The sequence below is a fragment of the Rhinopithecus bieti genome, unplaced genomic scaffold, assembly GCF_001698545.2.
Source record: "Rhinopithecus bieti isolate Rb0 unplaced genomic scaffold, ASM169854v2 scaffold_8211, whole genome shotgun sequence".
Lineage (NCBI taxonomy): Eukaryota > Metazoa > Chordata > Mammalia > Primates > Cercopithecidae > Rhinopithecus > Rhinopithecus bieti.
The window spans coordinates 293131-315747 of record NW_016805759.1 but is presented as its reverse complement, the minus strand read 5'-3'; the positions used below and the strand labels follow the sequence as shown (position 1 = coordinate 315747).

Below are 22617 nucleotides of genomic sequence, written 5' to 3'. Positions count from 1 at the left end.
AAGATCTGATGGCTTTATAAATGATCATGAACATTCCCCTGCACATGCTCTCTTGCCTCCAGCCATGTAAGATGTGATTTTGCTCCTCATTCGCCTTCCGCCATGATTGTGAGGCCTCCCCAGCCACGTGGAACTGTGCCAATTAAACCCAGTCTCAGATATGTCTTTATTAGCAACGTGAGAACAGACTAATACAGTCTTTCTCAGAAAATTATGGACTGGGTTGAAATTTGTCTGCCTATAGCTTTCACTCATTGATCTGACACCTGCCTTTGCCAGCCACATAATAAATGTACCCCACTTCCACTTGCGAGCCCTTCTTGAAGACCTTTACCACATCCTCGATCTTCTATCCTGCAGATTAATCACAACAGGTCACAGGATAGGGGTTCTAGAACCCTCGCCATAATGGTTCCGCTCCTCAGGGGAATATCAAATGCTCAACACCTCTCTTAAAATGCAGTATCTAGCCGGGCGCGGTGGCTCAAGCCTGTAATCCCAGCACTTTGGGAGGCCGAGACGGGTGGATCACGAGGTCAGGAGATCGAGACCATCCTGGCTAACACGGTGAAACCCCGTCTCTACTACAAAAATACAAAAAAATACTAGCGGGGCGACGTGGAGGGCGCCTGTAGTCCCAGCTACTCGGGAGGCTGAGGCAGGAGAATGGTGTAAACCCAGGAGGCGGAGCTTGCAGTGAGCTGAGATCCGGCCACTGCACTCCAGCCTGGGCGGCAGAGCGAGACTCCGTCTCAAAAAAAAAAAAAAAAAAAAAAAAAAGGAATTTAAAAAATGGGGTTTTGGGGGGTGGGTGCCCTCTGGCCACCCCAACATTGTACTGAATGGATGAATGAAGTGGTTCACAAAACCATGATATAACATAACTATTCTCCCCTTTTCTCTATGCATTGTAATTTTATTAATACAGCCTGAGCTTGTATTAGCTCTCCCNGAAACCCCGTCTCTACTACAAAAATACAAAAAAATACTAGCGGGGCGACGTGGAGGGCGCCTGTAGTCCCAGCTACTCGGGAGGCTGAGGCAGGAGAATGGTGTAAACCCAGGAGGCGGAGCTTGCAGTGAGCTGAGATCCGGCCACTGCACTCCAGCCTGGGCGGCAGAGCGAGACTCCGTCTCAAAAAAAAAAAAAAAAAAAAAAATGCAGTATCTAGAACATGGTGTTTGGAGGTTGGCATGCCCTTGGTACTCCATCAATTTGTACTGAATGGATGAATGAAGTGGTTCACAAAAACCATGATATAACATAACTATTCTCCCCTTTTCTCTATGCATTGTAATTTTATTAATACAGCCTGAGCTTGTATTAGCTCTCCCATGAGGCATTTTCACATACCTGCTAGCTTGGCGGGTAAAGGAGTGTCCCCTGGGGGAACAAGGATACAGAACCCATTGACTGATGCCTACGCCCCTCAGGGGGTATAATAAAAAACTGGGTAGCATAACAGAAAAGGTCAAATGAGAAAATTAGCACTCTAGGCCAGGCGGGTGGCTCATGCCTGTAATCCCAGCACTTCGGGAGGCTGAGGCAGATGGACTGCTTGAGGCTAGAAGTTCAAGACCAACCTGGGCAACACAGTGAAACCCCATCTCTACTAAAAATACAAAAATTAGCTGAGTGCGGTGGTCACCCAGACACCACAGAGTTTTTTGAAACTCTGTCTCAAAAAAAACAAGAGGGCAGAGCAGAGTCCATCAGGTGACCTATGATGGACATGAAGCAAACATGAGAAATCAGCCTTTGCTGTTTTAAATCATGGAGATTTTGTTTGTTGTTACTACAGCAGACCCTAGCCTACCTAGCCTGATTCTATATGACTGACACAGGAACAACAACACTCAGAGCTCATGTCCTCTGGCCCACAGCTCACAGCTTTCACATTATTTCTTTTCCTTATTCCTCTAACCTGTAAAATGAGAAACCACTGTTTGGAGGGGCACACATGGGTTATTCCAAGCAGCTCAGGCAAGTCCTACCTGCCATCAGTGGGGAGATGTATCTGTTCACACCAATAATGCCCTAGGAGAAGTCACCATGGAGATGGGTTTAAAAATTTTTTTTCTTTTATTCCCACAGAAGAAGAAACTCAAGATTATGTGACTGAAATCCACCTAAGATTGCCACTGCAGCCCAGAGAACGGATGGAGACTTGGTGGGTGAAGTGGGAAGACACCTGGGGGTGAAAAGAACTTGGGAGTAATTTAGAAGGGATGAAAAGAGCAAGTCGCCTAAATCAGTGGTTCTTAAACTTTTACCGCATCAGAATCACCTGGAAGGCCTATGAAACCACAGATTGCTGGTCCCTAACTCTAGAGTCTGATTCATTAGGTCTGGGGTGGGGCCAAGAATTTGCAGTTCTAACACCTTCTCAGGTGATGCTGATTCAGAGACCACACTTTGAGAACCGCTGCTCCAGAAGAATTAGCTACAAGAAACTGGGGGGTGGAGGCTCTGGCAAGAGGAGTCAATGTGGTTACAGCTCTCCAGTGCTTGGCCTTAGTGGATTCTCTTTGGAGAAGAAAAAGAAAGGAGCCAGTTTTCTTTTTTCCACCCAAGACATGAGTCTGAAACATAACACACTACACAACAAAATTAAGCTACTCTAAGGGAACAAAACAAGAATCTCATTCATTTGCATAATTTTAAAAAAACTGGTTCTGTGAGAAGAAATCATGCCACACTCACCCTCCAGAGCTTCCCCAGGAGGTAAATCTAAGTGTATTTAGGAGGAAGCAATTTAGGTAATTGGTTGCAGCCCCTTTTTCAACCTTATCTACACACTCCCCTTCACAAACCTCCACTGCAAGTCAGCTTTCTTGCACTTTGACCCCACCAAGACTGGTCACACTCTCCTCAGCTGTGAACAACACCTACACACATGCACGTGTACACACTTATCTTCCCTTATCTAAATCTTCCCTATTCCTCCAGTTTAGGGCCAGAGGCTTCAAGAAAATCTTTCCTCTCTTTCATTCTTATCACAGGCAATCAATCACCAAATCCTGTTCATTTTACTTCCCAAGTACCTCCAGAATCCATCCAGTGCTCCTCATTTTTCACTTTAACTCAACTGGTATAGATCGCCCATGCTCTACCCTCCTTCCCCTCTAGGTTTTTGCCCAGGTTGTTCACCTTGACTAGACAGATCTCAATTTAAACCACATCCCCTTCCAGATGAGGAGGCCATCTGTGGTCCCTAAGCTAGGTTAGAGTCCCCTTTATCAATTCCCATTGAACCCTGTGTTTCCTCTATCATGAACATTTATCACATTTGTGATCTCTTATTACCACAGCAGACCCTAGCCTATTCTGACTGATTCTGTATGACTGACGCAGGAATTAGAACACTCAGAACTCATGTCACCTGGAACCATCATATTATAGCTTTCACATTATTTCTCTTCTCCATGCCTCTAATCTGTAAAATGAGAAACTATCCTTTGAGGGGCATGCACACATTATTCTGAGTATCTCAGGTGAGTCCCACCTGCCAACAGTGGGGAGATGTATCTGTTCACACCAATAAGAGCAGGCAAATTCTCTACTCAACCGTAAGCTCCTCACCACCAGGACCACATCTGTGTTGCTTGCTGCTGTACCTGTAGAGTCCAGCACAGCCCCAGACACAGTGTAGGTACTCACTAGGTATTTAATAAGTGCAGGAATCCTCCCTTCTTCTCAATGCCTATAGCATATTCTGCCTGTTGCAAGGGAAGTCTGGCCAATCAGTGCCACACACCACCTGAGACAAGCACGTACCCCCCCCCCACCATGACATCCAGGAGATGGGATCTAGAGGGGAAAAAGTAAGCCTTGAAAAGAAGGTGTATCTTCTCCTTGGAAGCTGGATGGAACTGAAATTAACTACAGAGATGTTTCGGTAGTAGGAAAGAGGCTACCTTCTGAAGAGAAGTGGTCAGTAGATAAAGTCTTCTGTTAAGAATGAGAGGAAAAGGAATTGTGTGTGGCAAATGTTTTGTAATGGTAGGTCTGCATTTTCTAGCAGCTCTTATGGAAGTTGGTAAGTTCCCAAGCTAAAGGTTCTGATGGACTCTCTGTCCAGACTTAACAACAGGCACCCGTGTCTCGGGGATGCCTGAGGACTGAACTCAATGACTTCCCAAGAGCTTCTGACCTTCAGGATTCTATAAACAAATTTATTCTGAGCTGGAATTTGGGGAATCCACATCCTGGCTCTTTTTAAACAGCAGTTCGTTCTCAATCGAGGAGACAAGACAATCTTTACTTACTCTCTTCACTAGTATTAATGCTTCCAAAGTCAGACTCCCAACTCCAGCCCCTGACTGTCGTCTCCTATGGACCACCAGCATCAAAATAACTTAGGAAGTGGCCTCTGACTATGACAGGAGTTGGACCTGATGAGGAGAACACCATGCAAAGGCAGCACAGGCCTTAAAGCCTGGCTAACCTGGGATGGCATCTTGGCTATCCTAGCTGTGTGTCTCTGGGCACTTCTTTGGGTCTCAGGTTCTTCATCTCTAAAATGGCAATGGTCTATCTCTCAGGATGATCCTATTAAATGAGATATGCGTGTAAAGCCTCCGGCACAGAGCATACGTGCAAGGATGTCAGTTTCACCATAATTATAGCTTTCTAGCTTTAAACGTACTGTGGGATAATGATTCTAAGCTGAAAATACTATAGGGATGAAATGATACGTTTGGAATTTGCTTCAAAATAATCTAGGGGATGAGAGTGAAGGGATAGATAAAATAAAATTAGCTATGTTTTAGAAATTGTTGAAGATGAGCAATGAGTATATTGAATTTATTACCATATCTCTTTTTGTATATTTTTTTTCCATAATAAAAAGTTTAAAGGTGTAGGTATTAAGGGAGGGTAACGCTGTAAAAATATAAATACTGAGAGCTTATTTTAAGATCATATTTGGTCTACGTGACTAAACAGAGGAAAAATGATTTGAAGAAGGAAAAAACCTTTAAAGCTAACATCTATTTGTTACTTTCTGAAACATAAATGTTTTCTTCAAATAGAACTGTCTCAAATGAATGGAAGGGGGCAGAGCAATGCACATTTCTTGCCTTCTTTTTTTGGGAAAACACATCCTGCTTGGGCTGTACATGTATTTTTATGTAGACAAGCCCTGGGTGGTACAGCCCACCTGAGCATCCGAGAGCCCTGCTGAAACTGAGCTGAGGAGCAGGAAACTTCCCATGTTAGGAAAAGAGAACAGAAAGAACTCAAAATGTTCAGGGATTATGGGGATTACCAGCTGTCCTCTCTTTGGATTTTGGACTCTTATTTGAGGCTTCCCTGGGAGCCTGATTCAGCTCAGTCTGAGGGGACACCCCCTACCCCCACCCCCACACACACACACATTTTTTAAGAGATGGGGTCTAGGGCAGGATGTGGTGGCTCACGCCTGTAACCCCAGCACTTTGGGAGGCCGAGGCAGGAGGATTGATTCAGCACAGGAGTTTGAGACCAACTTGGGCAACATGGCGAAACCCCATCACTACAAAAAACACAAAAATAAGCTGAGTGTGGTGGTGCATGCCTGTAGTCCCAGCGACTTGGGTGGCTGAGGCAGGAGGATTGCTTGAGCCCAGGGAGGTCAAGGCTGCAGCGAGCCACGATTGTGCCACTGCACTCCAGCCTCGATGACAAAACAAGACCCTGCCTCAAAAAAAAAAAAAGATATTTGGTCTTGTTAACCTTGAACTCCTGGGCTCAAATCCATCCTCCCACCTCAGTCTCCCAAGTATCTGGTAATACAGGTGTGTGTCAGCTATATTTCCACCCAGATGAGTGGGTCCTCTCCAAACAGGGCTAATATACCAGAAGATGTATCAGGAGAAAGGGTTCACTTGGGGAAACGGAACTTTAAAGAAGCTCTGACAGTACCCATCATAGCACATCCCTGTATCAACTCTCCTCTTCCAGAGCTTGCCACTGAGAGAAGTCTGGAGATTGAAAAATAAAATTCTTCTCATATTCCTGTTTGGATCAACCAACCCACTCACTCCAAGCCCCTCTGTCTCAGAGAAAACAGTCCAGCAAATTTTGTCTTCAGCAAATGCCTTTAGTATATCCCATACTCTGCCCAGATAAGGAGAATACATAAAAATACTTACTCTTCTTGAAGAATGAATTCACTGTTTTCTGGAGAAAACTGCCCCGTCACAGGATGCCTGAATGCTGTGGTCTGCTGGTTATGGCTAAAGGGAAAGAGAGATGATGGATGAGAATTCGTGTGAATGAAAGGAGTACAGACATGACAGGTCAGTCAGCAATGTCTGGCGACCCTGGTCATCGAAGATTTCTCACAGGAGGAGAAATGTGGGCCTTTCCCCTGAGACACACTTAGTCTGTCAGAAACCCGCCACACTAAGAAAAGCCCAAGAATTTCCAGCTCAGGTGCCAGAGCCCACCTACGAGACAGGGAGACTTCTAAGGAAGTCTTGGCTCCAAGAGAATACTGCATCTTGGAGAGACATTCCATGAAGTACTTACTCCAGCAAACTGAGACGATGAACAAAAAGTCACTTTAAGACAGTACGAGCTAAAACAAGAATGAAGGAAAGCAGATGACACTTCCGGCAGCTTCCAAATCCATGAACCTAGTGAAAGAATTCTAAGAATTAACCACCCACCCAGAAAAATCTATCTTCTGAAAATTCTTCTCCCTACAACAAAATGTCTTCACTTCAATGATGGGATATAAATGTATGGGCATGTCTCTGCAACACGACCTGCACAATTTCAGCACGGTGGAGTTTCTATCACCCTTTTGAAGTTAGGAAGGATCAGCTTCCACACCAGGCTGACAGACACAAACAAAGCGTGTAGGTGTTTTGTGCATCAACAAAGGCTGCTTGGTTCTTTGAAAGGGAGGAGGAGCTGGCTCTAGAGACTGTTGGTTTGCTCCACAAATAAACTAAACTAAACCTCCTCTTTTTAAAACAAAATATGATTTATTTAAATTTCTTTCAAGATCATAGTCATTGCAGATTTTTTTTTTTAAAGACAGAGTCTCACTCTGTTACCCAGGCTGGAGTGATGCAATCTCGGCTCACAGCAACTTCCCCCTCCTGGGTTCAAGCAATTCTCCTGCTTCAGCCTCCCAAGTAGCTGGAATTACAGGTGTGCACCACCACGCCAGGCTTATTTTTGTATTTTTAGTAGAGACGGGCTTTCCCCATGTTGGCCAGGCTGGTCTCAAAACCTTGACCTCAAGTGATCCACCCACCTCAGCCTCCCAAAGTGCTGGGATTACAGGTGTAAGCCACTGTGCCTGGCCTGTAGACATTTTTTAAAATGTAAAAAGTAAAAAGTCACCCATGACCTCTCTATGTGGAGATATACCTGGGTATTTTCACCTTCCAAGTTTTAATTTTCTTCTACTTAAAACAATCACTTCAGGCTACTGAGAGTGATTTTACTGTATATAAAATCTATGTCCTGCTTTTCACTTTCTATTAACATAGAAGAAGTCCTATGTCATTAAGACTTCTTTATTTGAAATAGCTGAATAATAGTCTTATCATATGAATGTAAACAAAAATTTTTTTGACAGGGTCCTGCTCTGTTGCCCAGGCAGAGTGCAGTGGGGTGATCATGGCTTACTGCAGGCTCAAACTCCTGGGCTCAAGCAATCCTCCCACCTCAGCCTCCCAAGTGGCTGGGACTACCGGTACATGCCACCATGTCCAGCTAAGTTTTGGGTTTTTTTGCAGAGATGAGATCTCACTATGTTGCATAGGCAGGTCTCAACCCTCAGCCCACCAGGCTTGCTTCCCAAAGCGTTAGGATTATGTCTGGCCAAATGTAACTTTTTTTACATACAACCACTCAAAAAGTTGCCTACTGGGCACCCATGTGCTGGGCACTCCTTTAGGTACTGGAGATAAAAGGTGAACAAAAAGTCCTTATCCCATGGTATTTACATTCTAGAAAGATTTAAACTCTTCTAATGCTAGATATTTTAGGTGCTTCCCCCCACTATTATAATCTATATCTCCTTCAATGTAATTTGAATTTTGCAATTCAAATTTTTCCTTGGGTTACAGTCTCAAAGGAAAAATTACTGAATCAAAGGGCATGGTCATTTTTTAAGGTTCCTAGTATAGACAGTTAAAATGCTTTCATAATCAATAGATCATCTCAGTTTGGTATTGTTAAAATATTAGCCCCATCTCCAAATTGAGGACTAAACCTCCCTAGAGATTACTGTCTAAATCAGTATAGTGCAAAGGTTATCAAAGAAAAACTCTCTAGGCCTACAAAGTTTCTTTTACACCACCCTAATGCCTGGTCAGAATCTCCGATGTCCAGGTGTCTGGGATAACCGGGGCACTGAGGGTTAGAGCAACCTGAAAACCCTAACAAGCCAAATGTGAAGCCAGCCATGAGGCCAGATTGTTCCTTAGTCCTGCAACTATGCACCGCTTCACCATACTGTCACCCTTCCCAACCATAGCCAGCCTCTGAATTCCCTCCTCCTGGTCCCAGGCAAGCCCGTGGAATTCTATGACCTCATTTGGCAAACAGCAGACTAGTCTTCCCAAAAAAGCAGACTTAAGGCTGAGCATCTAAGATAAGGACAAGAAGCAGAAACAGGCCTTCTTAACACCTGTTTTAAAAATCCTTGCACCACGTTCAACGGTTAGGCTTTATTTATACCCAGCTTTTTCTTTTTTCTTTTGAGATGGAGTGTCGCTTTGTCACCCAGGCTGGAGTGCAATGGCATGATCTTGGCTCACTACAACCTCTGCCTCCCAGGTTCAAGTGATTCTCCTGCCTTAGCCTCCCAAGTAGCTGGGATTATAGAAACCTGCCACCACATTTGGCTAATTTCTGTATTTTTAGTAGAGGCAGGGTTTCACCATGTTGGCCAGGCTGGTCTCGAACTCCTGACCTCAGGTGATCTGTCCACCTCAGTCTCCCAAAGTGCTGGGATTACAGGTGTGAGCCACCACTCCTGGCCCATCTTTTTCCAGAGACTTATCTCCACTTGCCAGAGAATCTGAAAATGCAAACTCTAAATCTAAACCTGCCTCATTTCTACCTGGAGGGGAAAAAAAGCCCTGCTCATAACAGAAATAACCATAAAACATTAACACAGCTATCTGTGATTATCTCTAATGAGGTTTGCAGTTTACAAAGCATTTTCTTACTCATCTGGGCTATTACCACCATCAATCCCACCATCAATGAGGAAATAGGGCTCAGAGAGGTAAATGTGGTTGGGGGTTGCCTGGTACAAGATAACTTTGTTGATAAATTATAAGATTTGCGGCAGGTGCAGTGGCTCACACCTGTAATCCTAGCACTTCCTGGGGCTGGGGCAGGTGAATTGCTTAAGCCTGGAAGTTTGAGATCAGCCTGGGCAACATGGTGAAACTTTGTCTCTACAAAAAATACAAAAATTAGCCAGGCATGGTGTCACACACCTGTAGCCCCAGCTATTTGGGAGGCTGAGTTAAGAGGATCATTCGAGCCAGGAGGTCGAGGCTGCAGTGAGCTGTGATTGTGCCACTGCACTCCAGCCTAGGTGATAGAGTGAGGCTCTGTCTCAAAAACAAACAAAAAAGTGATAAGACTGGGAAATGACTCTAGGTCTTCTATTTCTAAATTCTGTGTTCTCTGTATGATAACCTACCTTCCCTTTCCCTTAGGAGTCTGAGGGGGGCAGCTTCCTGCCCATGATCAGAAAGCCCTAAAGACACAAGGCATCAGAAAAACAGCACCAGCTGCCACTACTCCCTCTCGTTCTTTATCTCCCTCTTTCCCCTTTTGTCCAGGGCCAAAGTTATGAGTGACAGCACTTGTGTGGCACTCAGTAGTCCCCAAACAGCCTTCGGTTCTACCATAAGATCAGCTGGTGGATCTCTGGCAGATGAGGGTAAAAAGCAAATCTTCTACAGGTGTGGGGCAGATCCAGCAGCCAGTGACCACCACTTCATATACACTGCACCTTTTTTTTTTTTTTTTTTTTTTTCTTGAGACACAGTCTCGCTCCATTGCGCAGGCTGGAGTTCTGCGGTGCGATCTCCACTCACTGCAAGCTCTGCCTCCCGGGTTCACACCATTCTCCTGCCTCAGCCTCCCGAGTAGCTGGGACTACAGGTGCCCGCCACCATGCCCGGCTAATTTTTTGTATTTTAGTAGAGACGTGGTTTCACCATGTTAGCCAGGATGGTCTCCATCTCCTGACCTCGTGATCCGCCCCCCTCAGCCTCCCAAAGTGCTGGGATTACAGGTGTGAGCCACCACGTCTGGCTTACACTGCACAATCTTAATAGCAATTCCTGGGCTCCCCACCCCAAACTGCACCAGCTTAAATAAACTCAGGGTTCTAAGTAAATGAATCTTGAGCTGCAGAGTTTAGGCACTAAGATTAATTTTACATTCTTTTTTTTTTTTTTTTTTTTTTTTTTTGTCTTTTTTTTTTCTTCCTTTTGTGGAGAACGGGGTCTCGCTGTATTACCCAGGCAGGTCTCGAACTCCTGGGCTCAAGCTATCCTCCCGCCTCTGCCTCCCTGAGAGCTGGGATTACAGGCGTGAGCCACCGCGCCCGGCCTAATTTTACATTCTAACATTAGAAGAAAGGTAATTTTTAAAAAGCCAACACAAAACAGCTGTCATTTGATCAGACCTAGAAACAGTTCTTCAAACTTCTTTCCCTAATATGGATGCTGCCCTCTTTGCCAAGAGTTTTCAGTCACGGTGTCAACACCACCACCACCATCTGCTGCAATTTACAAGGAGTTTTAATTAAGGAGCTTTAACTGTGCTTACATTCATCATCTTATTTGCCCCTCCAAACTACCCATTGAAGTAAGCAGGGTATTTTTATCCCCATGTTAAACATAAGGAAACTGAGGTTCCAGGTTATGGGATGTTACTAGAATACTATATATATATTTTTTTTTCCAAAAAGACTCATACATTGAGAAAAGAGATGAACCAGTGTAATGGCTTCTGAATACTGAAGTCTTAAAATTTCTTTTTTTTTTTTTTTCGTTTGCGACAGGGTCTCACTTTGTCATCCAGGCTGGAGTGCAGTGGAATGATCTCAGCTCACTGCAGCTTCGACCTCCTGGGTTCAAGCGACATTCCTGCCTCAGTCCCCCAAGTAGCTGGGACTTACCGGTGCACACCACCATGCCCAGCTAATTTTTTTTATTTTTAGTAGAGATGGGTTTTCACCATGTTGCCCAGACTGGTCTCCATCTCTTGAGCTCAAGCAATTTATCCACTTTGGCCTCCCAAAGTGCTAGGATTACAGATGTGAGCCACCATGCCCGGCCGAAATTTCATCATTTTTTATCAAACACATTCAGCTTGCTAATGGCAGCGCTTCTGGTTCAGCACTCTGAGCAAAGGGATGTGAGTGAGGTCCCTGGGCGATTCCATTCAATATTCACAAATACACAAAAGGGCAGGTTAGGTATCACCACACCAGGCCCCAAAAGAAGTAAGGCCCCCAAAGAACGGTGATTTACCTACAACCGCAGTGGGTGTGTTGTCTGCACACCACCATCCTTTTGATCTCTTTCCACTACTCCAGACTCACCCTCGCCAAAGGCCTCGCCAAACAAAGGCTGCCTATTAAACGCTGGCTCCTCAAACCCATTTGGAGATTGCAAAGTCCTCTGGCTTTACTCGCTGTCCCCGGCTTCCCCACCACAAAAGCCCTCAGTCAGCTCCATTTCCTGATTCTAACACCCATGAAGAGTCTCATGTCCTATCACTGTGTCTCAAGAAGTATTTAGCAGGCACAGACACATCCCCTGAAATACCTGTTCTTAGACCTGAATTGCTACCTTGCTCTATGGTAGTTCAGAGATGGCCCGGCTGAGAGCCAAGTGGCTGGTTTCAGGGGAGAACAAAAACTCTCTGTTCCACACAAGGGCTTCTGTTTCTCTTCAGGCTACCGAGAAAGTAATTTGGCATATGAGGTAAACACAAGCTAACCTCTATTTACAAATCCCGCTCTTCCTCCCAGAAGCAGCCCCTTGAAGTTGAATGGCAGCCAGTCTCACTTAGGAAAGGACCAGGGAACATGGATAGAAGATGGCAGGGAAGGATGATTCCCATGAAAGCAGGCTATGGGTAACCATCCATGTAAATAAGCACGTCTTCACAAGCCCTGGGCCAGGAAGGACTTGGGTTAGGTCCTAAAGAAGTCTGACAGTAAATACAAAAGACTTGATAAGAGAATAAAGTGAGGACCATGGAGAACTGATTTAAGGTCAATGTAAGACAGAGTCAACCTAAAATGACAGAGAAGGCTAGTCAAAATGTAAATACATCCTACGGTTTCTTGCAGCATTTTTCCAAGATTAATTTTCTATTCATATGGATTTTGATTGTAATATAAGCAGTGACTCTTGTTGGTTAAACACCAAGGTTCCAATTAGCACAGCAATTTTTTTGGCATGGCAAGAAGTTCTGGCATTATGTGACTGATGCTTAACAGAACAGTGGGGGTCGGAGCACCCTGATAAATCTGGTTTTCTGACAGTAGTGGTATTGGTATGCTGAGAGTGTGACAAATCTGCTCCATCAGCACTAGCTCTTATCTGGACCACGTTATAAAGAGAAGAAACTGCTTAAAACGTAAGAAAAGTATCTGACCTAAAAGCCTAAGGAGGGACTCTGTTAAAGATCTTCTCATTGGTATGCTCAGCAGTATCTGCCCCTCTGGACCTTCTGGTTCCTCAATGTGGCTCCCAGAACACTGTAAAAGGTTACTCTGCAGGCCTGAAGCCACATTCAGCACTGCCCCCAGGCTTGTAAAGCCACTTACTATCATTGTTCTAAATACCAGTGTCTGGAGAAAACCAAGGATTCTGGATAACCTAATAATGCTCCTAGTTAGGTCTCAAAAATGGAAATTGAAACTCTGAGAATACAAGAAATTGCCTCTTCTTCATCTTCAGCTCGGATATGGGCCCCACAATAAAGAGGTAGCAATCAAGATTTGAAACAGCATCTTTACATTTCCTCAATTGTTTTTTAAGCTCCTTGTGGCTAATTTTACTTAACACTTTCACAAAATTGCTCATTTAATGCAAAGCATCATCATTAATGTGGTGTTTCTAAGGGATTGAAAATCTACTGAAATGGTCTTTCAAGCTTGCACTTTTTGACAATATCAAGATTTACAACAGCTCACTGCACACGGGCATTCCTGTGACAGGCCCTTCTTCCAGAATCAGGCCTTGATCAGCCAATGTAAGGTCCCCATCCTCTCTTTAAGTAGAAGCTATCAACATAACACTAATCAGCCTCCTTCAACATCTGCCCTAAGCAACAAGTCAGCCCAGAGCCCTAGGGTCAGAAGATCTGGGTTCAAACCAGATAAGCCACCTCACCTCTCTGAGGATCAATTCTTCCATTTGCAAATAGGGGATAAAAATGTCCCTCCAAAAGGTTGTTATGAAGATACAATGAAGGAACATACATGAAAGAACCTTGTGAAATGTCTGGCATACAGAAGGTCCTCAATTAATGTTTGTTGAATCCAACTGTACCTTGACTATAGCAATGTCTATAGCATTGACTATAGGCATTTACATTTTAACAGGGCAAGAATAGAATAAGCCTCCCTTCCCACCAAACTCAATACTCCTCCAGCCTTCCCTATTTCCATGAACATCACTATGACCTTAGAGTCATCCTTTATTCCTTTCTTTACCTTAACCTCCATGTACAATATGTGAAGCACGCAGAACCAAGTCCTATTGCCTCTATCTACAAAATATACTTTGAATTAATCCACACTCCACTCCATCTGTAGAGCTAGCACCCTACTCATCTCTTAACTAAATACTGCAACAGCCTCCTACCGGCTCTTTCTGCTTCTACCTTGGACTCTGTAGCACCCATTCTCCTCACTGGACGCCTCATGGATCTTTTAAAATATAAGCTAGACCAAGTCACACTCCTCCATTAAACTCTACGATAGCTCTACTTTACACACAGAGTAAAAAATAAGCTCCTTACCTTAGCTTACAAAACGCTAAGATGCCTTGACTCCTGCCTGGTTCCATCTTCATCTAGTACCATTATTCCCCTTGTCCATGCTGGCCTAGCCACACTGGCCTTTTTGTTCCTTGAACACCAAGCTCTTTCCTACTTAACAGTCTTAGTACTAGCTGACCTTGCAGCCTGGGTGCTCTTTCCTCCGGATATTTGAGGCAGAGTCTCACTCTTTCACCCAGGCTGGAGTGCAGTGGCGCAATCTCAGCTCACTGCAACTTCCGCCTCCCAGGTTCAAGGTGATTCTCCCGCCTCCACCTCCCAAACAGCTGGGATTACAGGCGTGCACCACCACGCCCAGCTAATTTTGCCTCTAAATGAACTAGTTAGCCCTACAGAAATCTGGACTCAAGTAACAGAGACAAGAACCTAACGGTCACCCTGAGAAGGCAGTTGGCTTCTATTCTTACTGCCAGTGCAAGGGTGAGACACCAACATGCCAAGAACACTTACTTCATCCTTGGCTCTCCTGAACTGAGTTACAATATAATTTGGAGAAATTAGCCCTCCCCTACAACTTCCTCAACTCCCCTGTAAAGGAGGGTTAATACACTCCACTGAGAGAATCAAAGAATGGAATGCAAACACCTGATAGGAAATTACTGAGTGATTAAAAACACACAGGAGGATAATACAAACATCACCTGTATCTCCCTTGTATGAACTGGGAGAGTGTTTTGGCATGAAACCTACAATTTGGTGACTGATTATATCCTCGCTAGTATTACTCTCTGCTTATTTTATGTGTGTTTGTTCTTCTCCCTGTCCCCTCCCTTCAAGTAAGATCCAAGGGTAGGGAGGAGTCATTCCCTACTCCTCACATATCTCCTACAGCAAAGAAACAAGAATATTCAGAGTAGGCACTTGAACTCCTTTACTTCAAAACAGCCTGAGCACAGACATATCACCTTTAGGGAGAGGCTGTGCAGAACCAATGTGATTTCTGATTTCAGCAGCAAAATGCATCACAGAGCCCTCAAAGACAGGGGGAGGCAGAAGGCCACAGGTCCTGAAAAAGACTTCACCAGCCCTGGAGAGCATGGAGCAGGGCAACTCTAGGCCTTCCCCATTCCCGTACCATCCACATCTGGCACACACTCCATACCAACGTGGGCAGCGACATGGAAACCCCATGCAACTCCAGACCCCCCCACCTGAGGGGCAGTTAGTAACTGTGCTTGGTGTCCAAAGGTGCCAAAGGGAAACAGCCTGGCACAGGCAGAACCGGGCATGAGGGAGTCACAAAATTAACTGAGCAAACTTAAGGCCCTCACAACTTGCAAAGAGGGAAGTCCGTCTTTTCCAAGCTCTCGATTTAACAGTCTTCTGGCATGATTTGCAAACCTCTACATTTCATTAGGTTCTATTAAGTTCTCCAGATCCACTCAATGGCCAATTCATTCTGCAAAGCACTCTTCTGACTGAGTCACCCACACCGCAAGCCTGCCTGTCCCCTGAGTTCCCACATGCAGCCCTACGACTTGGGGTTGCTACTTGGTGAATACAAAGTTTTAATTTTGATTTCACGGGATCCCAGTAACCATGATAACATTAAAGTCAAGCTCCTGATAGAAGGAGGAGATCAAACTCAGAAAGCCCGTTCCTAATTTTTTTTTTTAAGGAAGTTGGCAGAGGAGCAATGTGGCAGGAGCTAAGTACCAGCTTTGTCACTACCAGCTAGCTCTACAGCCCAAGAAACTACTCAACCTCCCTAGGCCTCGGTTTCCTCATCTGTAAAAGAGGGGGTGCAGGTAGGTTCTCCATCTAGAAAGGCCACACAGGCCTACCTGAATCCCAGGCAGATCAGAGTCACACAAACTGGAATTCAAATCCCAGCTCTGCCACGCACTAGTACTGCATGACCTTGAGCAAGTTAGTGGCTTTTCTGAGTTTATCTGTAAAGGAAAGATTAATTCTGACCCTGCATTGTTATAAAGAATACTGATAACGTCCCAGCCCACAGTAGACACTTCAACCTTCAGTGCCTGCTATATTTATCTTCTGCTAGCTCTAAAACTGCACTCCAATAGAGTTGTTTTGCCTTTTTCCACATTCCATGCTCCGGCATGTTCAACCTGCTCTAGGACAGAGGCTCAAGAACACACTTTCTTTTCTTCCCTTTGAGTTAAGGCACAGCACCCAGCCTCCTGTTGAAATTTCTATTTAAAGAACTCACCTGGCAGGCAAAGTGGTTTAAGATCAAGAGGCGCCTTCCATCAGCCACACTTGCATCCCCGACAGAGTTCAGAAACTGCGGCCCGAGAAAAACCGCACTCTATAGAAGTTTTCAAACATGTCCTGGGAAACATTTTTAATCTTAGAACACCCAGTTTTATGCTTCCGTTTAGTACACTTAAATAAGTCAGTTTCCCCAACTGTAAAATGAGAAGGCTGGAGCAGGAGATGTTTCCAGGATCTTCCCTCCAGCTGTAGCATTTTAAGATGCTGAGGTTCATCTCAAACTAGTCATCCACAGAGCTACAGACTGAAATGTAACAACACTACACACAACTGCAGACACAAAGAGACAGGCAGAACAGTTGTCCTCCCCAACCTCACTTGCCAACAAAATATTCTTTGTAATAACATTAGGGAGGTGTAGTTAATGATACTTAGGTCTTATTTATGCCCAATTACATTGGATGCTAGTTGTTTTTATTTAACTGTAGGTGCTCCCAACCATCGAAAACTCCCTTTCTCTCAGTCATGACTTGACTTTCATGAATCAGAATATACCACAGCAAACTGAATCCCTATAAAACCAGTACAGGACTAACCTGCTTTCTTGTTCTTACTGGTAAAGGCAGGGGACACACTCACCCTCCCTTTGGGCTCCATGTTCAGCTAGTGTCTTCCCCAGCTGCACTGCCTTCTGAAATCTTAGGTTCAGGTCAGACAAGGAGGGAAACTCCCAGCCTACCTGCTCTCTCTCAATTTCGGTTCTTGAGCAGCTGCCTCCCAAGGTGTTACAAATCCAGCAGCCACTTGCTCCTGCTCATTCATTCTCCTTCCTCTCCACCCCTCAAGCAAAATCTGGCAACCAGGCAGGAACATAGTTCCAGCTCTGAGTCACTGCCCCACTGTGGCCAAAGGGAGCAGTGGCTAGAGGTAAACAACCAGGCAAGCACTTCATGTCTCTAGAATCCAATTCTTCTGTTCTCTGAGACCGTGGGGTTGGCTGCCCCTCTAGAACCAGGACATAAAGAAACACCCCTACCTACAGCTCTGGAGTCAGAACAAATCGCTCATTCAGGTTTGCCCTACCATACCGAGCTGAAATCAGCCCCAAATCAGAGCCTATCTTTGGTGAAGAAACAATGGCTCCTTATCAATATTTCATACCAGTCAGGGCAGGGAAGAGTTTGAGTGGTTACAAGTCAGCAAACCCACTCCCCCTGGTAACAATGATTCTTTCATCACTGCTTGGGATGCCTAAGGTTCTCTCAGCACCAATTTAACCATGTGGCACTCATTCCCAGAACAGGCCTGAAAAGGAGAAGGGAAGAGGGGTTAAAAAGAGAAACCAGGCACCGAAGTCACAGATCAACACTGTGGCTCTTTTCATTGCAACCTATGTAGATCTACAAGTCACAATGCAGGTGAAACTTGAACATGAGCTCCATGGGGCAGAAACTAGTGTTTTCACGGCTATGTTCCAGGGCTTAGCATAGTGCCTGGCACACAGTAGGTATTCCACAAGTATTTGTTGAATGAAAAAAAAATACAAGGGATTTTGTCCTGAGTCTACTTAGGATGACTGTATTACTAAAACTCGTATCCATCTTTTGCCTTTTAGAAACCTCCATATCCTTCATAACTCTTAATACTACCTGTAGTGAATGTTCTATAAATCTTTAAATGTGGAGATGATTTACTGCGAAACCGAAGAAGCTCAAGCTTCAGGGCCCCTCACTTTCACAAGCCTCCTCCAGGCCCCAGGAAGAGCCCTACCAATGCGTTTACATGCTTTCTGCAATTTTATATATTTTTAAAGAAGGCTCCCGAAATTATCATATTTAACACCAAGCCCTACAAAATATCAATCTGCCATAGCAGAATGAATGAATGACTCACAAGCCATCCTGAAATATTATCATAACAAGGGCATTTGCTTGGACAGAACTATTTTGGTCACAGAAGAGGTATACCCTAGCCTACAGACTCAGCCTAATCAATCACAAGTTAATCACTATAAAGACTGGATTAGGTTTAAGAGCACAAATCCCACCCATTCAACACTTATTAAAGCCCAACTATTTGCTTAGCCCTCTGAGTGCTTTGGAGAAAAATTATGATTAGATCATAAACACTCCCACAGAATAGTAGTTTATAATCCAATAGAATAGACTGATATGGTCATAAGTACATATAAATATATATATACACACACAGAGCTCAAAGCAGATGTTGTCATAGAAAAGCAAAGCAGAGCTATTTGCTATGTATCAACCTAAAAGGCATAATACCCTAGAAGGTAAATCATATTATCTTCATTTTACAAATGAGGAAACTGAGGACCAAAGGAGTCAAGAGCCATTCTAAGATCATATAACAAGCAAGTGGCAAGGTCAAAATTCAAGTCCAGATCTGCCTAACTGCAAAGTGTGGGCTTGTTTCTAGTGGCTACATGTCAGTCAATGTCTAGTTGCTCTATAGAACCTCCAAAATGTCTTGGGAGACACACTGGCTTTAGAGGTAGAGAAACCACATCGGGCACCAGCAGAGGTTGGCAAGCTTCCAAGACTCACACTCTTGAGAGTGGAGGAACAGGAAATGCCAGGAGTTTATTCATCAGTTATATAGAAATAATCCTTGTTCACCAGGAAACACCCTAGCAGGAATTAGTGACAGCTACCTTGGGAACCAGCAGGGGACCACATGAGAGGCTGCCGCCCTGTGGCTTTGTCTCCAAATTCCCTCATCCTTGTTGCCGGTTTAAGCATGCTGGAGCACTGCTTTTGTTCCATTATCTCCTGCCCAAACACCTTTCATGGCTCCTCAGTGTTAAAGCCTCTTTATCTCTCTCACTGCTTCCCAATACTCTTGGCTTCTGTCAACTTTTTTTTTTTTTTTTTTTTTTTTTTTTTTTTTTTTTTTTTGAGACGGAGTCTCGCTTTGTCGCCCAGGCTGGAGTGCAGTGGCACCATCTCGGCTCACTGCAAGCTCCGCCTCCCGGGTTTTTACGCCATTCTCCTGCCTCAGCCTCCGAGTAGCTAGGACTACAGGCGCGCACCACCACGCCCGGCTAATTTTTTGTATTTTTAGTAGAGACGGGGTTTCATCGTGTTAGCCAGGATGGTCAGGATCTCCTGACCTCGTGATCCGCCCGCCTCGGCCTCCCAAAGTGCTGGGATTACAGGCGTGAGCCACCGCGCCCGGCGGCTTCTGTCAACTTTAACTGCCCACCAGTCCCCAAGTCACCCTTTCTTTTCTACCTCTGGGCTTTGGCTCCATCTGTCTTTTTCCCTAAGGATTTCTGCCCAATCTTCAAGGCCCCTTCTCTTCCAAGTAGCCCTTCCTAATCATGCCAGACCACTCTAATTTCCTTCCTTCCTCAACATTCTTAGCACTGAAGGCTTACACTCTTCAGTATTAATATATAGCGAGACTCCTCAATTGTAACATATAGGAATTATACTTTCCAACAGTTCTTTTAATTTTACTTTTCAAAAATTATTTAAGTACTGTATGCTACCGAAGGGTATAAACTAAAAAGCAGTTCCTTTTCCTGACTCCAATTCAGTGTCAATCCCAGGGGCAACTACCTTGATCAGTTTCTTGTATATCCTTTTCGGGTTTTGCATTTATGACATTTTTATGAACTCAAAATTTTATATATATATATCTTTTTAGAAAAAAATTCATTAATAGAATAAAATTGTACGTATCATTCTATAACTTGTTTTTTACTTTACCTATATATCGTGGACTCCTCCATATCCATATGCAAAGATGAACATAAACAGCCCCCTCCACACACAGGTTTCCCTAGGACTTCCACACTACACCAGTCCTTTGAGAGATGATCCACAGGCCCATCCCATATGCCAACCTATCCCAATATGCATCAGAGACTTCAAATTCATGACCTGAAAACCAATTTGTCCCCCAAACTAGTTTTATTTGAGCTACTCAGATTGTAAAAAAATCAAAGTTTAAAAATAGAAAAATTTCATATAGAAATTCAGCTTAGGCTGGGCACAGTGGCTCATGCCTATAATCCCAGCACTTTGGGAGGCCAGGGCAGGCAGATCACCTGAGGTCAGGAGTTTGAGACCAGCCTGGCCAACATGGTGAAACCCTGTCTCTACTGAAAATACAAAAAAGATAGCCAGGCATGGTGGTGGGCACCTGTAATTCCAGCTACTCAGGAGGCTAAGCCAGGAGAATTGTTTGAAACCAGGAGGCGGAGGTTGCAGTGAGCCGAGATTGTATCACTGCACTCCAGCCTGGACAACAGAGCAAGACTATGTTTCAAAAAAAAAAAGAAAAGAAAAGAAAAGAAAAGAAATTGAACTTATGTTAGAAAACAAAAACTGTGGCAACTCTGGGCCCCAAGGAGAGGTAGAATGATCCTTTTATTTCCCTGCAGTCCTCAACACTCCCTGCTATTTCCCAATGTTGACGGTGAACACCTAGTGTTATTTATCATCACATCCAACATTTCTCTTTTTTTTTTTTTTTTTTTGAGACGGAGTCTCGCTCTGTCACCCAGGCTGGAGTGCAGTGGCCGGATCTCAGCTTACTGCAAGCTCCGCCTCCCGGGTTCACGCCATTCTCCTGCCTCAGCCTCCCAAGTAGCTGGGACTACAGGCGCCCACCTCGTCGCCCGGCTAGTTTTTTGTATTTTTTAGTAGAGACGAGGTTTCACCGTGTTAGCCAGGATGGTCTCGATCTCCTGACCTCGTGATCCACCCGCCTCGGCCTCCCAAAGTGCTGGGATTACAGGCTTGAGCCACCGCGCCCGGCCATTTCTAATTTTCTTAAAGAAAGTTCTGTAAATACAAACAGAGTGTTATGAGTACTTCAGAAACAAATTCAAGAGCATAAACACCACAAGTTGCCTTTCTGTTATCTGCTAAGCCTCTGTAGATATCTGAGTTTGTAACTCCTACCTTGTACCAACACCACTGATTCCAGAGAAGACCTTCCTTTCATGAAGAAGATCTGTTTTAAAAAATAAAGATTTCTTGCTGGCCATGGTGGTTCACACCTGTAATCCCAACACTTTGGGAGGCCATAGCAGGTGGATCATCTGAGGTCCGGAGTTCAAGACCAGCCTGGCCAACATGGTGAAACCCTGAATACAAAAATTATCCGGGTGTGGTGGCACATGCCTGCAATCTCAGCTACTCAGGAGGCTGAGGAAGGAGAGCTGCTTGAAATCAGGTGGCAGAGGTTGCAGCAAGCCAAGATCATGGCACTGCACTTCAGCCTGGGCGACAAAGTAAGACTCCATCTCAAAAAAAAAAATTAATATATAAGACTAAGAACTAAAGGAAGATGCCGGCTGTGGTACCTCTAATCCCAGCACTTTGGGAGGCTGAGGTGGGCGGATCACTTGAGGTCAGGAGTTTGAGAACAGCCTGGCCAAAATGGTGAAACCTTGTCTCTCCTTAAAAAAAAAAAAAAATTAGCTGGGAGTGGTGTCGAATACCTGTAATCCCAGCTGCTCGGGAGACTGAGGCAGGAGAAAAAAAAATAACTAAAGGAAGATGACAAAATTGGCCCAGAATTTTCCTGTCACAAATATATTTAAAAAAAAAAAAAAAAAATCCAACAGTGAATGGACTCACTCTTAGCCTTCTCTAACTGAGCTTTTGAAAAGATAAACCCCAGTTGGGCACAGTGGCTCATGTCTGTAATCTCAGCACTTTGGGAGGCCAAGGCAGGTGGATCACTTGAGGTGGGGAGATCGAGACCAGCCTGGCCAGCATGGTAAAACCCCATCTCTACTAAAAATACAAAAAAATTAGCCAGGCGTGGTGGTGCATGCCTGTAGTCTCAGCCACCTAGGAGGCTGAGGTAAGAGAATGGCTTGGACCAGTGAGGCAGAGGTTGCAGTGAGCTGTGATTGCGCCATTGCACCACTCCAGCCTGGCGACAGAGCAAGACTCCATCTAAAAAAAAAAAGAAAGAAAGAAAGAAAGAAAAGAAAAGGTAAACCCCAAACCAGTCAACAGACTGTTTCTTCCACAGAGTGAAAAATCAAGAAAGATACCACCACCAATTCTATCCCTAAAGAATCCAAAGGAAGAGTTGTACCAGTGGATGCAGCCCTGATGGCCACCCAAAGAGGCCACTGGCAGTAGGCAGGGACTCCTGGAAAAGAAAAGCATCTAACCAGATGCCACCTGGGACACGATCACAGACCTCTCCCAACTTGAAAAATACACAGTCTACTGTGGTGTTTATAGAACGGGCCCTGGAGTCCAGCTCTCCACAGCTGTCCACATCATAGACAAGGAAACTGCTCCAGAAAGCAACTGCAAAAAGTTGCCACCATTTAAAAAAAATAATTGTTTCAGCTAGGTATTCAAAAGAAATTTTTTTTTTTTTTTTTTTTT

At 44.5% G+C, this 22617-nt stretch overlaps 1 protein-coding gene across 14 annotated transcripts in view; it reads right to left on the bottom strand.

Moving 5' to 3' along the window:
* PLEKHA7 (pleckstrin homology domain containing A7) overlaps positions 1-22617 on the bottom strand; it is a 238946-nt gene that overhangs the window by 87386 nt on the left and 128943 nt on the right. For 13 of the 14 annotated variants that reach the window (XM_017873634.1, XM_017873620.1, XM_017873628.1 and 10 more), the window contains one exon: positions 6136-6219. In XM_017873634.1, coding sequence (XP_017729123.1) covers positions 6136-6219 — 84 coding nt within the window. Of the gene's footprint in view, positions 1-6135; positions 6220-6432; positions 6507-22617 lie in introns of those variants that run through there. The other variant, XM_017873621.1, reaches the window with a different exon arrangement.